The sequence below is a fragment of the Salmo trutta genome, chromosome 5 (genome assembly GCF_901001165.1).
Source record: "Salmo trutta chromosome 5, fSalTru1.1, whole genome shotgun sequence".
NCBI classification, from domain to species: Eukaryota; Metazoa; Chordata; class Actinopteri; order Salmoniformes; family Salmonidae; genus Salmo; species Salmo trutta.
Window position 1 is genome coordinate 31,075,860 of NC_042961.1, and position 16,914 is coordinate 31,092,773.

The window sequence follows — 16,914 nt, forward strand, 5'->3', positions numbered from 1 at the left end:
GAAACATAGAAAAATAGATCAAACCGAATGTATATATTTATTTAGATTTGCACGTTGTTTTCCCACCCAAAAAATCTGGACACTTCATGAATGAGATGTCATTGTGGGAAGGGGCTGTTTTTCTAAAGGGGAATAACTACAAACAGATGTCAGCTAAATCAGGCCCTAAATGTAAAGAATAAAACAAATAAAAAACGTTTTTTTTTATATAAAAAAAAACATCCTCTTACTGTCAACTGCCTTTATTTTCAGCAAATTGAACGTGTAAATATTTGTATGATAAACTGAACAAGTTCGACAGACATGTGACTAACAGAAATGGAATAATGTGTCCCTGAACAAAGGAGGGGGGGGGGGGGGTCAAAATCAAAAGTAACAGTCAGCTGCATTAAGTATTGCAGTGCATCTCCTCCTCATGGACTGCACCAGATTTGCCAGTTCTTGCTGTGAGATGTTACCCCACTCTTCCACCAAGGCACCTGCAAGTCCTCTGACATTTCTGGGGTAATGGCCCTAGCCCTCACCCTCTGATCTAACAGGTCCCAGACGTGCTCAATGGGATTGAGATCCGGGCACTTCGTTGGCCATGGCAGAACACTGATATTCCTGTCTTGCAGGAAATCACACACAGAACGAGCAGTACGGCTGGTGGCATTGTCATGCTGGAGGGTCATGTCAGGATGAGTCTGCAGGAAGGGTACCATATGAGGGAGGAGGATGTCTTCCCTGTAACGCACAGCGTTGAGATTGCCTGCAATGACAGCAAGCTCAGTCCAATGATGCTGTGGCACACCGACCCAGACCATGACAGACCCTCCACCTCCAAATCGATCCCGCTCATTCCTTCGACGATAAGTGCAAATCCGAGCATCCCCTCTGGTGAGACAAAACCGCGACTCGTCAGTGAAGAGCACTTTTTGCCAGTCCTGTCTGGTCCAGCGACGGGGGTTTGTGCCCATATGCGATGTTGTTGCCCGTGATGTCTGGTAAGGACCTGCCTTACAACAGGCCTACAAGCCCTCAATCCAGCCTCTCTCAGCCTATTGCGGACAGTCTGAGCACTGATGGAGGGATTGTGCGTTCCTGGTGTAACTCGGGCAGTTGTTGTTGCCATCCTGTACCTGTCCCACAGGTGTGATGTTAGGATGTACCGATCCTGTGCAGGTGCTGTTACACGTGGTCTGCCACTGCGAGGACAATCAGCTGTCCGTCTTGTCTCCCTGTAGCGCTGTCTTAGGCGTCTCATAGTACGGACATTGCAATTTATTGCCCTGGCCACATCTGCAGTCCTCATGCCTCCTTGCAGCATGCCTAAGGCACGTTCACGCAGATGAGCAGGTGCCCTGGGCATCTTTCTTTTGGTGTTTTTCAAAGTCAGTAGAAAGGCCTCTTTAGTGTCCTAAATGTGACCTTAATTGCCTACCGTCTTAACGACCGATTAACAGGTGCATGTTCATTAATTGTTTACGGTTCATTGAACAAGCATGGGAAACATTGTTTAAACCCTTTACAATGAAGATCTGTAAAGTTAGTTGGATTTTTACAAATTATCTTTCAAAGACAGGATCCTGAAAAAGGGATATTTCTTTTTTTGCTGAGTTATAGATATATATTTCGAGATCTGGCTGTGGACCACCTGCCAGGGCCATAGCTATGGATGAGGACACAGAGGTCCCGACCTCTGTAATAAATAAAATATAAAAACTAATTTAGAGTGTATTCGGAAAGTAGTCAGAACCCTTGACCTTTTTCACATTTTGTTACGTTACAGCCTTATTCTAAAATGGATTACATAAATTGATTTCCTCAATCTACACATAACCCATATTAACAAAGCGAAAACAGGTTCAGATACTCTTTACTATGAGAATCGAAATTGAACTAAAGGTGCATCTTGTTCCCATTGATCATCCTTGAGATGTTTCTACAACTTGATTGAAGTCCACCTGTAGTTTTATTCAATTGACTGGACATGATTTGGAAAGAAACACACCTGTCTATATAAAAAGTCCCACAGTTGACAGTGTATGTCAGAGCAAAAACAAGCCATGAGGTCGAAGGAATTGTCCGTAGAGCTCAGAGACAGGATTGTGTCGCAGCACAGATCTGGGGAAGAAGCATTGAAGGTCCCCAAGAAAACAGTGGCCTCCATCAATTCTTAAATGGAAGAAGTTTGGAACCGCCCAAACTCATCCTAGAGCCGAGCAGGTTCAGGGAGGTGACCAAGAACCCGATGGTCAATCTGACAGCGCTCCCAAGTTCCTCTGTGGAGATGGGAGAACCTTCCAGAAAGACAACCATCTCTGCAGCACTCCACCAATCAGGCTTTTATGGTAGAGTGGCCAGACAGAAGTCACTCCTCAGTAAATGGCACATGACAGGCACTTGGAGTTTGCCTTAATAGGCACCTAAAGGACTCTCAGACCATGAGAAACAAGATTCTCTGGTCCGATGAAACCAAGATTGAACTCTTTGGCCTGAATGCCAAGTGTCATGTCTGGAGGAAACATGGCACTATCCCTACGGTGAAGCATGGTGGTGGCAGCATGATGCTGTGGGGATGTTTCACAGCGGCAGGGACTAGGAGACTAGTCAGGATCGAGGCAAAGATGAACGGAGCAAAGTACAGAGTGTTCCTTGATGAAAACCTTCTCCAGAGCGCTCAGGACCTCAGACTGGGGCTAAGGTTCACCTTCCAACAGGACAACGACCCTAAGCACACAGCCAAGACAATGCAGAAGTGGCTTCGGGATAAGTCTCTGAATGTCCGCGAGTGGTCCAGCCAGAGCCCGGACTTTAACATCTCTGGAGAGACCTGAAAATAGCTGTGCAGCAACGCTCCCCATCCAACCTGACAAAGCTTGAGAGGATCTGTAGAGAAGAATGGGAGAAACTCCCCAAAAGGGATACCTAGGGATGTTCTCTTGATAAGTGTATTTATTGGACAATTATCCTGTCCTGCTAAGCATTCAAAATGTAATGAGTACTATTGGGTGTCAGGGAAAATGTATGGAGTAAAAAGTACATTATTTTCTTTAGGAACTTAGTGAAGTAAAAGTTATAAAAAATATAAATAATGACGTTCATATACCCCCGAAAAACGACTTTAGTACTTTAAAATGTTTACTTCACTGGCACTAGGGCACACTGTTTTTAAAATGTACAACGTAAAATGAAAACGAGCAGGTCAGGTTGTAGGCTACCTCGTTTCACTCACTCCGTTTCCGACTATTTTCATCCATTTTGTGCCTAGACAAAACCCAGCTTCAGGCTGCAGTTTTAAATCACACACACACACATTGTGGTATCAAAATAGGTTTTATTTTACATATTCGAACATTGTCAAAACTTGAACATTTTTTGCATATAAATCTTTTCAAATAAGACAGTTCAAATTATGAAAATTGTACAAAAGTAATATTCACAAAAACGTGTTAATCATTTCCACGACAAATTGAATTCCATCCTTTTCTGCATTTTCTAATTTAAACCCGCCACCAATGCCATAGGAGAAAGATGATTGGTGAGATCAAGTACAGTAAACAGCAGCACGGTAGCGTGATGTCACAGCGCAGGATTGAAGGAGTTCGCCAGCTAACTTTCCTAAATATTCTGGATTCATATGTTCAAGTTTATATACACTTGAAATTGGCACAGTAACGGACTCACTCAACATTCCAAACGACTGATAAAAGTTTCTTAACGAACCGGAAATTCAAGAGCTAGACTACATCTGAGCGTTTATCAAAGTTTGCTGGCTAACTGTGAACCCACTGTGTTACACTCCTCCAGAGTAGTTTCCCTGTTAGTGGTGGTTAATCTACTGAAGAGCCCTAGTAGCTTTACTGAACTGAAGTCTATCTCTGTAAGCCTGTCAATTCCTACGCCTGTAATTTCTGAGCCTGAAGGTGGCACTACAGCCATTCTGTATAAAGAACCATATAGGGATATACAAGCCATATAGATATACACACGTATGAGATATACACGTGTATATATATATATATATATATAATACAGTATGACGCTGTCAGCCTAAGTCACTAGTCACCTCAAGCTCTTTCCTGAGAGTTAACACTAACGCTACCTCTCTAACTACTAATACAAACTAAAAACTACTGAGCTGAACTGAGTGAAGTAAAACCAAGATGTACTGAGCTGGCCTGGTTACACAACCATAGTTGTTGGCCTGGAATTATGCTGAAAACTTTGAAATGAACTATGTGAAAATAAAATATTAGAGCCAGCTCAGTTTGAACGGAACGATGGCGTAAGAAAAGCATCGGCCTTCCGCTCTACCCGTGTCAATGTAGTCTGAGCCGGTTTGTCTGGTTTTGCATTCAATAGCCACACATGGCTAACTGTACTCTACATCGACACCCAGACATACAGTGTAGTGGTTCCAGGCAAACAGTCAACAGCCCTTATATTAGTGGTCCTGTATTCTCTACTGGAGGTGTTTCACAGTAAACAGAAAGATAATAAGGGCAAGTCTGACTTCAGTGTCTTTCGGCCAGCCAGATCCTAGATCATTTGTTTAACCTCAGCCTCAAACAGAGAATAAACCCATCTAACTACAACTATTCCACTGACACTAGATTCCCAACTGAAAATACACACCAAGACTACAATACCCAGAAGCCCTTTAGGTAAGAATGGCAATACAAGCCAATCCTCTCGCAGCCCTTAGGCCTACTACAGAAAAACTATTTTCACTCAGTCCCCCCCCCCCCCCCCCCGAGTTATAATAGGTTCTAAGAAGAGTTCTAAGGAGTTCCACCGGGTGTTTATGCGCTTACAAGAACTCCAACCCATGTGTGCCGACAGACAGACTGAAGGTTTGTAGTGTCCCATTGTCCTGGCTCAGATCTGCTCTGGGGTTAGAGTGGAGTATGGGCTCACACACACTCTCGTTTTCTTTCTCTCCCCCTCAGTCTCACACACATATCCCTTTCTTGCTCTCTCACACGTGCAAAACACAAACTGTGGATGACTAGAAAGAGACTGAGTACCAATAAACCCACCCCCATTTAGAATCAGAACCAGAAACCCTTTAGTTCAGAATTAGTGTTGCCTTCTTTACATTCTAGTTAAGCTAAAAACAAATTAGACAGTAATAATGTTCAAGTTAAATATAAATTCATTATTTTGCATAAAGCTTCAAACAAAAAACAAAAATCATACAATTCCAAAAAACAAAGCCAAGAGTTGCATCCGATGCAAAGCTGCACATGTAGAGCAGGGCGACTGAGTCACCTGCCTGACACTCAACCCAGCCCAGATATCAGCATTAATGCCTCTACTGATCCTTCCCACCGACTGCCTGCTCAACACAGGTGTAGACAGACCCTCTTGCTCTCTCCCTGCGATCCCCCCCCCTCCCCACTTCCCTCACTTTTTTCCCCATGCCTCGCTCTCTCACTCCTTCCTCTCCCCATCTCTCCCCCATCCTTCTTTACCAATCCCCCTTCTCCCTCCCCCTCTCTGGCCGATAGAATTAAGACTAAAGCCTTACGCACCCCAATTAGGGAAATGACTCCTCACACATTCCTTTGTCCCTCAAACCCTTCAACTGACAGACAGACAGCTAGTCTCAGATCTTAGTGTCTGGCCTGTTCAGAGGCTTTCGGGGGCTCAGGGTCCTGGGTAGGGCTGTGTCCCTCGACAAACATGTTAGGGATGTCCTGGCCGAAGTAGATCTTACTGTTGGCTGCTATCGCCTGGTACTTCATCAACTCAAGGTACTCGGGTGTTAACTTCAACTGGAAAGATGGGAGAGAGATGATGTCAGAGTGTGTGTGTGTGTGTGTGTGTGTGTGTGTGCGCATATATAGACATGTCTTACCCTGTTAGCTTCAGCAAACTTAGCGGCTGTATAATACTCCGCATCAGCCCTGGCCTTCATTTTTGCCAAGAACGCAGTGTCTGAAATAGACACAGAGTTCATTAATATGCACGCGTGCACACACACACACACACACACACACACACAAAACACACCCTCTATCTCAGAGATCCTCTTCTCAGTCTCTTTCTCCATCACCTTCTGTTGGAAATGAATCTGTGCTACTTCAGCCACCTTCTGAGCCTCTGAGAGAAAGACAGCGGTGTGCGGTGGGGAAAGGAAGAGAGTATATAGTGTTACGGTTTTGAAAGAAGTTACAACCTGTATTGTATTAGCTCCACTTAGCTCTCCAGTTATTTCAGATGTACAGGTTGTTTTCAGATAGACAATTGGTTGTATACTGTAAGTGTGTATACTAATGAGATGGAGTGTTGCTACGTTACCGATGACAGCTTTCTTCCTCTCAGTCTCAGCTTCTTTCTCCACAACCTTCTGAGTCTGAACTGTTACCAACAGACGAGTCTTCTCCCCCTCCCTACACACACAGTGAGAGAGGTTACACACACACACACACACACACACACACACACACACACGAGAGAGTGATGGTTATAGAAAGAACAAAAGAAATAGAGTGAGACACTGGACAAATTATAGAGCGAGAACAGAAGAGAAAAGGAGAGAGAGTGAGAACACTCACATGAGCTCAAAGTTTCTCCTGATGGCCTCTGGGATTTTGGGCTTGGTGACTCGGACAGCCTGGGACATAAGAGACACACTCAGTATATACAAACCAGAGCCCCGTTCAGTAGCCGAACGCAGGGCATAACATGACATTTTTGGTCCACCAGCCACTCAGATTTTTAACCAGTCCAACATCCCTCCCCCCTACAATTACATCAACAAAACAGGAATGAACATGCTTTGTAATGTTTCTAAAACAATACATGTATTACTAGTAAGAAGAATTGTGGTATACTGTTTAATTTCATTTTTTGTGACCCGAGTCTTTTAACCAAAAGAACACAGAAGAGATGAAACATGGCACCTGCCCCTTTAAGGGTGGGAGATTACCGTGGTAATGTGACTTGAGTCATGTTTGTGCCTGTGAGAATGAGTCTGACTAGTAGCTGCTTTGTCTTCTCTTCCCAAACATTGAAAAACAACCTAGCTTGTGAACAAAACAAATGTAAATAGCCGAGAAACACATGGACAGTCTCACTTTAGTAGACTTTCTTTTCAAGTAAATGAGACCAACTTTTATATATGTGCGCAGCACTTCTAAAAATGAATATTTCACTCAGCTCTTTACATGTGCACAGCCCCAAGCCAGGCAGTGTTGCAGCGCGAGGTGGGAAGGGCCATTGTAAAATTTGTATACTGAACAAAAATAAAACATTCAACAATTTCAAATAAGTAAATTGAAATAAAAATTCATTAGGCCCTAATCTATGGATTTCACATGACAGGGCAGGGGTGCAGCCATGGGTGGCATGGTTACACGTGGTCTGCGGTTGCGAGGTTGGTTGGATGTACTGCCAAATTTGTTGAAGGTAGTTTACGGTAGAGAAATTAACATTCATTAAATTCTCTGGCAACAGCTCTTGTGGAAATTCCTGCAGTCAGCGTGCCAATTCCACACTCCCTCAAAACATCTGTGGCATTATTTTGTGTGACAAAACTGTACCTTTTAACATGGCCTTTAATTGTCCCCAGCACAAGGTGCACCTGTGTAATGATCGTGCTGTTTAATCAGCTTCTTGATATGCCACACCTGCCAGGTGGATGGATTATCTTGGCAAAGGAGAATTGCTCACTAACAGGGTTGTAAACAAATTTGTGCACAAAATTTGAGAGAAATAAACTTTTTGTGCGTATTGACCAAAGTAGATTATATTTTTGTTCAGTGTAGTGCTTTGACTGTGTGATTAATTTACCAGCTATGAAACAAAAACGCCAGAAATACTTTGAAAACAGCTACGGCAGCATTTATTTTTGCTATAAATGTGATCATACATGGGCACTGTGGAACACAGACCATCCCCCAACGTTGTTGGTGAAATAGACATCTTACCCGCCAATGCCAAAATCTACCTGCATTTGGCAGGTGTTAATTTTAGGCCCTGGTTGTCAAACGCTGCAGATAGAAGTGCCACAAATAGCACTGATGTGATTCCTTATTCTACATGTCAGAGAGGCATTATTGTTCTACATAGCATATTATTACCTGAATGTTCCAAAACATTGCTTCCTGCTGAATGCGCCCAACCACTCAGGTGAGTGTGTGTTTGTGTCAGTGTTGGGGTCAATTCCCATTTAATTCAGTCAATTCAGGAAGTAAAGTGAAATTACAACTTTGTGCCAAGTTTACTTCCTGAATTGGAATCGACCCCAACCCTGGTGTGTTTGTGTGTGTGTGATTGACCCAAACCCTGGTGTGTGTGTACCTGTATCGTCAGTCCAGGCGCCATAGAGTTGAGGTCTTTCTGCAGAGCGATCTTCAGGTTCTCATCAATGATGTCTGACAGACCAAGATGCAGGAGAGAAAAAAAAAGAGTTACACTGATGTATAGAAAGTGTCTCAACAGATATACAAGTGAGTGAGTGAGTGAGTGCTCACCAAACAGCTCGATGTAGACCTCCTGTAAAGTGTGTACGCTGCAGAATTGGTTGAGTTCGTGGTGAATCTTGTTGAAAATTAGAGTTTTGTCATAATCAGCTGTATAGTTCTTCACTGTGTCCACCACTGTGAAGAGAGAGAGGTTAGTATACACTAGGAAAGTAGAAACGTCACCCCCCCTTTCCAACTACATAGCAACGGAGACAACGTAGGTGTCCTAGGGATCCACTCTGTTAGCTAGTAGTTCTGAAGGCCTTACCAGATGAGGGCACCAGCATGTTGACCACCTCTATACGGTCAAAGTAGATCATCACTCCCCCACTGTGGAGAGAACACATCAGAAACATGGTCACAAACATGGTCAACGTCCTCCGCCACACACGCACACAGCCGTATGGCAAACACCTTTCAGAAACACCATGCAACTGTTTTGATTTACCTAGTTCCACAAGGCACGTTCTTTATCTCATCAGTTTGAAGAGTCGTCTGGAAGAGAAAGTTTTTTAGAACTGATCTTTAGATGTAATAAAGGCCAGCATGATGTGGTATCCAGAGTTAGAAGTCAGGGGTCAGGGTTTAAAGGTAAGACAGGTAGTACCTGTACTGATCTGTAGGTGGTAAGAAAGGGCATCATAATGTGGTATCCAGGGCCGTTGGGTGCGGTTAGCAAAGCTCCTCCTCTAAAACACAGAAATTAACCAATAATATGAATCTACTCTTCACAGTACTTCACTACCTGGTGAATGGATGACAGAGGGTTGGGGGTCATGGATCATACCTGTAGTAAACAGCTAGGTGTCCCTCCTCTATCTTGTGAATGGAGGAGTGCAGCAGGATGGCCATCACTGCAGTTACTGCACCAACTACTGCCCCCACGTGAGTCATCGTCATCCTCACCCGAACTCACCTACAACACACACACACACACACACACACGAGTTAGAGTGAGAGAACAAAAAAGAGAGAACAAAAGATAAAGCAGTGCTTTCCATATATTCATTTAGCAGCGGTGGGCTGGCGCTGCCAAATCGTTGCCACCACTATAAAAAAAAAATTACAATTTGTATTTATTTTAAAAAACAATTTTCGGGTGGTAAAACATTTTCAGTGTAAACTGTATAAAGATGGACCTATATTTTTTATATAAGATCATCTGAGAACTAACAATCACCTAAATAAAACTCAGGGAAAATCTAAAATTCAAGGAATGGGCCATAGAATTTTTTTTTTATGTTCGAGTCACTCGAATTAGAACACGGCATAAGGCATGGCAAAATGTGTAGGAAATTAGCTTCAAAGCCACAAATTTTCTCTCAGCCCATGACAAAGTGTGTAGAAATGCAGGAAATTCACTTTAAAACTGTAAAATGTTATCCATACCCATGGAAAAAAAAAATAAAAAAAAAAAAATTAAATCGGTAGAATTGCCTGAAATTAACTTTAGCTTTTTTAGTATAGGGGGCAGTATTCGGAAGTTTGGATGAATGAGGTGCCCAAAGTAAACTGCCTGTTACTCAGGCCCAGAAGCTAGGATATGCATATAATTGGATAGAAAACTCTAAAGTTCCTAAAACTGTTAAAATTGTGTCTGAGTATAACAGAACTGATATGGCAGGCGAAACCGAGGACAAACCATCCCCCCAGAAAAAAAAGAAAAAAGAATCAGCCTACCCCTATTTTCAATGGCTATCACTTTTATTATAAGGCAAAGTCCTCCCAGATTGCAGCTCCTAGGGCTTTCACTAGATGTCAACAGTCTTAAGAAAGAGTTTCAGGCTGGTTTTTGGAAAAATTTGCCAGAAAGTGTCGTTTTTCTAGGTGGCTCCCATTTTGGCTGTAGTGTTTCCAAGCGCGTAGAAGAGCGCGTTCTTTGGTATTTTTCTCCGGTAAAGACAATAATGATTCTCCATCTTAAATTTTATCGTTTATTTACGTATTAGGGTACCTAAGGTTTGATTATAAAACGTTGTTTGACTTGTTTGGAAAAGTTTATTAGTAACGTTTGGGATTCATTTTGTATGCATTTTGATGGAGGGAAACTGGGTGGATTATTGACTGAAGCTCGCCAGCTAAACTGAGTTTTTATAGATATAAAGGACATTATCGAACAAAAGGACCATTTGGAGTGCCAACAGAAGATCATCAAAGGTAAGACATTTTTTATATCGCCATGTCTGACTTTCGTGTCACACCTGCCTGGTTGAAATATGTTTTTCATGTGTTTGTATGCGGGGCGCTGTCCTCAGATAATCACATGGTTTGCTTTCGCCGTGAAGCCTTTTTGAAATCTGACACGGCGGCTGGATTAACAAGAAGTTAAGCTTTATTTTGATGTATTACACTCGTGATTTTATGAAAGTTAAATATTTATAATACTGTAGTTTGGATTTCGCCCTCTGCAACTTCACCGGATGTTGGCCAGCTGGGACGCTACCGTCCCACCTGCCCATAAGAAGTTAAGCCGATGCATAACACTTGTATTTTTAGGAATGTTTATTATGACTTTCTGTATTTTGAATTTGGCGCTCTGCAATTTCACTGGATGTTGTCGAGGTCCGTCGCTATCGGCACGCCTGCACCAAACAGGTTAAAACACTTTGGCCAAGAGCCAGGCCTTTAAAATTGTCTGAGACCATGCCATTGGCTACACCCACTACGCGCCCCACCTCCCCTCCCGCTCACTTTGCCACCACTGCTAAAACAAATTATAGGGGAAACACTGATAAAGAAGAGAGAGAGATGTCTATCAGAACTGACAAACAATGCTGTGCAGCCTCATTTTGACCAGCATTCACCTAGACTAGAGGGATGCAAACACACACACTCTCTCTCAGTTAGTCAGACAGACAGACTACCGCTCTACACACACACCACTATCAAAAATTGCACTTAATGAGCTGTATACAGCCATAAGCAAACAGGAAAGTGCTCATCCAGAGGCGGCGCTCCTAGTGGCCGGGGACTTTAATGCAGGGAAACTTACATTTCTTCCAGCATGATAAATGTGCAACCAGAGGATTTAAAATTATATATTTTTTTTTAAACACAATAAAAAAAATTAAAAAATTAAAACTCTGGACCACCTTTACTCCACACACAGAGACACGTACAAAGCTCTCCCTCGTCCTCCATTTGGCAAATCTGACCATAATTCTATCCTCCTGATTCCTGCTTAAAAGCAAAAATTAAAGCAGGAAGCACCAGTGATTCGGTCAATAAAAAAAATAAAGTGGTCAGATGAAGCAGATGCTAAGCTACAGGACTATTTTGCTAGCACAGACTCGAATATGTTCTGGGATTCTTCCCGAAGCAGCCATTCAACTTACCATTCACCAGCTTTTCAAGCTTAATAATGTCAAAATACAGTCGGAACATAGCAAAGAATGGAGTTTTGCTGAGCAACTATCGTCATTAATGCAGTTACGGACTGAACGTACTTCCAAAAAAAGGTCTAAATAAAAAAAGTTACATTCAACCGAAAAAATGCCTTGTCTGGATAGAATCTAAGTATTCTGCATGCGCCAAATCCATCTCTTCTGCACCTCCTGCAATATAAAAAAATTGAATGAAAATACACTGAATAAAGCCATCTAGAAACATACAACTGTAAAAAAAAAAAGTACCCTATATGGTCTACTTAATCTACTTGGATGAAATATTGCATTTCATGTTTCACCCGTGCTACAACAGATCGATATGACATTCACACACTGCTGTAGGTGATAAAATAAATCAATGACCTTTCCTGCTGCTGGACCAGCCAACCTGTGTGTGGCAGTAATGAGTGATTTTACTGGAGGTGGATTTAGCGCATGCGTACTCGGTCAAAAACAATACTTTTTCCAGAAAAGGCATTTTTTCAGTTGCATGTAACTTTTTATTTTGACCTTTTGAGAATGGATGCCTTCCCCCCCCCCAGAAAAAAATATAGATTCTTCTCTATCCTCCCTCTATTCTAATTCAGAATATATAGTTTAAGAACTATTGAAGGTTGAAATCAAAATCAGGAAGAAAAAAAAAAAAAAAGGCATGGACTTTTCTCTATCCTCCCCTGATTCAGAAAATATAATTTTCATAGTCATGGAACACTTTGTTGAAGAGCTATCGGAGAATGAACCCCCCCCAAATGTTGTTTAGAACAAATTCACACACACACAAAAAAGGCATGCATTTTTCTCCATCCTCCCGATTTAGAATCTATAATGTTCATAGTCACATCACTCTTTTTTAAAGAGCTATTAAAAATATTTAAATTGTATTTTCTTCCGGAATTCAAACAAAAAAAAAAGGTGTGGATTTTTCTCCATCCTCCCGATTCAGAATATAATTTTCATAGTCATGGCACGCTTTGTTTAAGAGCTATAAATATTGAAATCTGAAATCATATTTTTTATTTTACAAAAAACAAGTGTGGATTTTGTCAGCTCGGGGAATCGAACTTGCAACCTTTCGGTTACTAGTCCAATGCTCTAACCACTAGGCTACGCTGCCGTCCCGCAGTAAGGGAGAGGGAAGTAGCTAGATAGTGTAGCCCAGGGGTTTCCAAACTTTTTTTGTCCCGCGACACCATTTGATATCACTTTTTTTTGCAACCCCACCATGTAAAAAAAAAAAAAAGTGATGTAATTAACGCCCAATATATACTTTTTTAATTGGGGCTAGAACAATTTGTCTGACAGTACTTTTGACAGTATTCCAATCTGAAGGAAGTATGGTTTGAAGTGACAAATGCACCAGAAAGGTATTGGGAAGTTCAGAAGATTGGGCAATACATTTTGTATGATCTTCTGTATAGAAAATAACATCAAGGGTCTTTTCGCAAGTCTGATTTAGTGCCTGCCACTCTGTTCTAATGAGTCCTGGCCGGCTTGTGGGCATTGTAGATGGGGAAAGAAACAGAACTGCTCTTCTTACAACAAATGTGGCTCTGTTAATTACAATCGCATCTAGCGACTACCGGAGATTCGTACCGTAACCCCGGTTCTATGAACCAAGCGTGTTTTTTTATTTCAGAGTTTCTCTCGCGACCACATTTTCAAATCAGGAACCCTAGTTTGGGAAATGCTAGTGTAGCCAATATCAGGCCAGGATGACAGCTAACGCACATTTCTTGTAGTGATTTTCACCGAACTACGGCATTAATGCCTAACGCTATAAAAACAGAATGAGTCTGAATATTCCCAAGTCCCAACTTCAGCAGACAAGTTTCTAGCCACAATCATTAAACTAGCTAGGTGGGAACCCAGCTAACAATTCAAGGGAGAGAGAATGTTTTTGTAATGTTACCCTGATGTTTGAGTGTCCAGTTTTCCATTAGTTATGTCAACATTCTATGTTAGCAAAAACCTTCTGACAACCTATTTAGCATGTTTTGGTGTTAGAGTTAGGAGAACATTTCCTTAAAGCAGGAATCTGCAGGTCGTGGCCTGTTCTATGTACTGTTGAAGTCAGAAGGTTACATACATTTAAACTCAGTTCACAATTCCTGACATTTAATCTTAGTAAAAATTCCCTGTCTTAGGTCAGTTAGGATCACCACTTTATTTTAAGAATGTGAAATGTCAGAATAATAGTAGAGAATGATTTATTCCAGCTTTTATTTCTTTCATCATATTCCCAGTGGGTCAGAAGTTCACATACACTCAATTAGTATTTGGTAGCTATGCCTTTAAATTGATTAACTTGGGTCAAACGTTTCAGATAGCCTTCCACAAGCTTCCCACAATAAGTTGGGTGAATTTTGGCCCATTCCTCCTGACAGAGCTGGTGTAACTGAGTCAGGTTTGTTGGCCTCCTTGCTCGCACAAACTTTTTCAGTTCTGCCCACAAATTTTCTATGGGATTGAGGTCAGGGGTTTGGGATGACCACTCCAATACCTTGACTTTGTTGTCCTTAAGCCATTTTGCCACAACTTTGTGGCCTGAGTTACATTCGCCCGTTTTTGTCCAAAATATTGAGTCATTGAAACAAACAGTGCATGCTGAATGGAGGCTGCAAATAATGTACCAGGCCAGCTGTGATTTACAACCTGATAGCTATATATTTTGGACTACCAAGAAAGTTATTGGCAAATTATATTAATCATGCATTGAATAGCATCCATCTATTCTGACAATGCCTTAGTGTACATCACGGAATGTTTTTTCAAACATAACCTATTTTTAAAACTGCTTAGAAAGTTGGTTTTGCAGCATAAACTTGGAAATTGATATTTGACTGATTTGAGTGCGTTTCATATCAAATAAAATATTGGTCAGACATATTTAGCAGAGGTTATTGCGGGTGTAGCGAAATGCTTGTGTTCCTAGCTGCAAAGTAATTAAAACGCTGTCAGTTTCCACTTTAAGGAAAAATTCTAAAGTTGTGGGAATATGTGTTGTTGGCTGGGAAAGGCTCATCAGGATGGACTCTCTCTGCACGACAAAACGTCATCAATTTGGGCACCAGGGGAGACCGTATAGCCTTTCTTGGTTTTCATAGGCATGGCATGCTTGGTTCAATAGCTATTGATGATAGAAAAAACGAATAACCAATATAAAACTTATTGTACCTGATTTGACATTAAACTGCTTCCTCTGGTTCAGGCATGTAACCAAAGACAGGCAGAAACTGCTTCTCTATTAGAAATCCCCGATCACACTTGTCGGCAATGTCATTGCGACGTTGAATAGCTAAACTCATGCGCACAAACAAGTCATCGGATCGGTCGTCTCGCGCCAAACAGCGCATGTGCAAAAACAAATAAAAAAACAGCGCATGTGCACGCAGTCAAATCAAAGGCACTCCTTTGATATAAAGTTGTTCTTGACAACAACGTGCCTGTTTGTCACTTTCACAAGGTTGGAGTAATAACATGTTCAACTACTTAAGACATTGGCTCGAATCTAGGTTGTGTCTTTAGTTTTCGAAAAAAATTAACCAAGGAAGATTTTTTTCACTTCTCATTGCCTTCTCAAACCCCGGCCTGGTCTGTTTCGCGAACGTTCCCGGAAGTCTCGCAATTTGCGCCTCTGGATTTAGAAACTCTGTAACATAGTATGTGTGTATAATACCGTTATAGGTTAGAAATACTGCCTCGTCACAGCTAACGCTAGCTATCAAACCTATTATATCAAGTTAAAAACAGCTAATAATCACTGCAATAAAAGCTATTAACCAAGTTGGCTAGCTAGGTAATTTATTATATGATGATTCGTGTTAGCTAGCTAGCTAGTTCAGTCCTGCTAACTTGGCAAATCGCACGTCATGCCTGAAAATAATACATACGCCAAAACTAGCTACTAGTTCCAGTTTAGTTAATGTGCAGAGTGACGGGCTTCATACAACCTTACCAGTGTATTGAACCGATAGATCTTGTATTTTCATCCAGTTGACACCGACCCATCAGCACCTCGTCAGCAACACTGAAGTACTTCCGGGCCACGGAATTTATACAGTTACAAGTCCTCCACGTAATAGAAAAGTATCATTAACCTATAGTATATTTAACCTCTATTTATGAATAATGTATGAAAAATATTTGTCTAAACATTAACAATGATATTTGTTCATATCTAATTTACATTTGCATTAAATGTTGGTTTTAAAACATGTTCCAATGTCAAATAAATGCCCCCAATGCAAATCACTGTATATGCATTACATATTGGCTTAATCTTCAAGCCTCATAGCCACCATGAATTGTCAATGAAGCAGTCCGCAACGCTAGGTTGCGGTGCGTTCTGTGTAACACGTGTTCAATATGTTCAACTCGTGCATTGCTTGACTGTCGTGGTACAAACGGAAGTTCATAAACAAGTCAGGCCAGTTAGCTTGCTATCTAACAAAAAAGCTAACCCCTTTTCTACATAGTTTAGCTAAGAAATTGCCAGCACCTAGCTTCCACTTTCCAGCTAAGTATTTCACATTCTACAGTGAAAATAACCTTCTCCATGCTGCAAACCTTTCTGCAGCCTTGCAAAGCACATGTGCATCAAGTACAGAAAATGCAGACTAGACATCAGGCAAAAACAACATATGGCAAAGTGTACATATGGTATTATTTTATTTTTATTTCACCTTTATTTAACCTGGTAGGCTAGTTGAGAACGTTGAGAAAGTTGTCATTTACAACTGCGACCTGGCCAAGATAAAGCAAAGCAGTGCGACACAAACAACAACACAGAGTTACACATGGAATAAACAAACATGCAGTCAATAATACAATAGAAAAAGTCTATATACAGTGTGTGCAAATGAGGTAGGATAAGGGAGGTAAGGCAATAAATAGGCCATAGTGGCAAAATAATTACAATATAGCAATTAAACACTGGAGAGATAGATGTGCAGAAGATGAGATATAAAGACACTGTGGTACAAATATAGCAGTGTACAGGAAACACAATTATTTGTGCCGGTGTAAAAGGGGTTAGGATTACCTACTTGGGTCTGTAGAATATTCAGTGCCTT

General features: G+C 41.4%; 1 protein-coding gene across 2 annotated transcripts; it reads right to left on the reverse strand.

Moving 5' to 3' along the window:
• Positions 1-3,302: 3,302 nt before the first annotated feature.
• erlin1 (ER lipid raft associated 1) lies at positions 3,303-15,902 on the reverse strand. 2 transcript variants are annotated; one of them, XM_029753364.1, is made up of 12 exons: positions 15,798-15,902; positions 9,244-9,372; positions 9,064-9,145; positions 8,905-8,951; positions 8,725-8,786; positions 8,466-8,591; positions 8,293-8,366; positions 6,546-6,604; positions 6,289-6,380; positions 6,001-6,090; positions 5,846-5,925; positions 3,303-5,762 (listed from the first exon to the last, which is right to left on the reverse strand). In XM_029753364.1, the coding sequence occupies exons 2-12, from the start codon at positions 9,354-9,356 to the stop codon at positions 5,601-5,603; spliced, it is 987 nt and encodes a 328-aa protein (XP_029609224.1). In that variant the 5' UTR covers positions 9,357-9,372; positions 15,798-15,902; the 3' UTR covers positions 3,303-5,600. The 2 variants fall into 2 exon arrangements, with proteins under 2 accessions (XP_029609224.1, XP_029609225.1); XM_029753365.1 differs by lacking the exon at positions 15,798-15,902 and adding an exon at positions 15,017-15,101.
• Between the last annotated feature and the right edge of the window lie 1,012 nt (positions 15,903-16,914).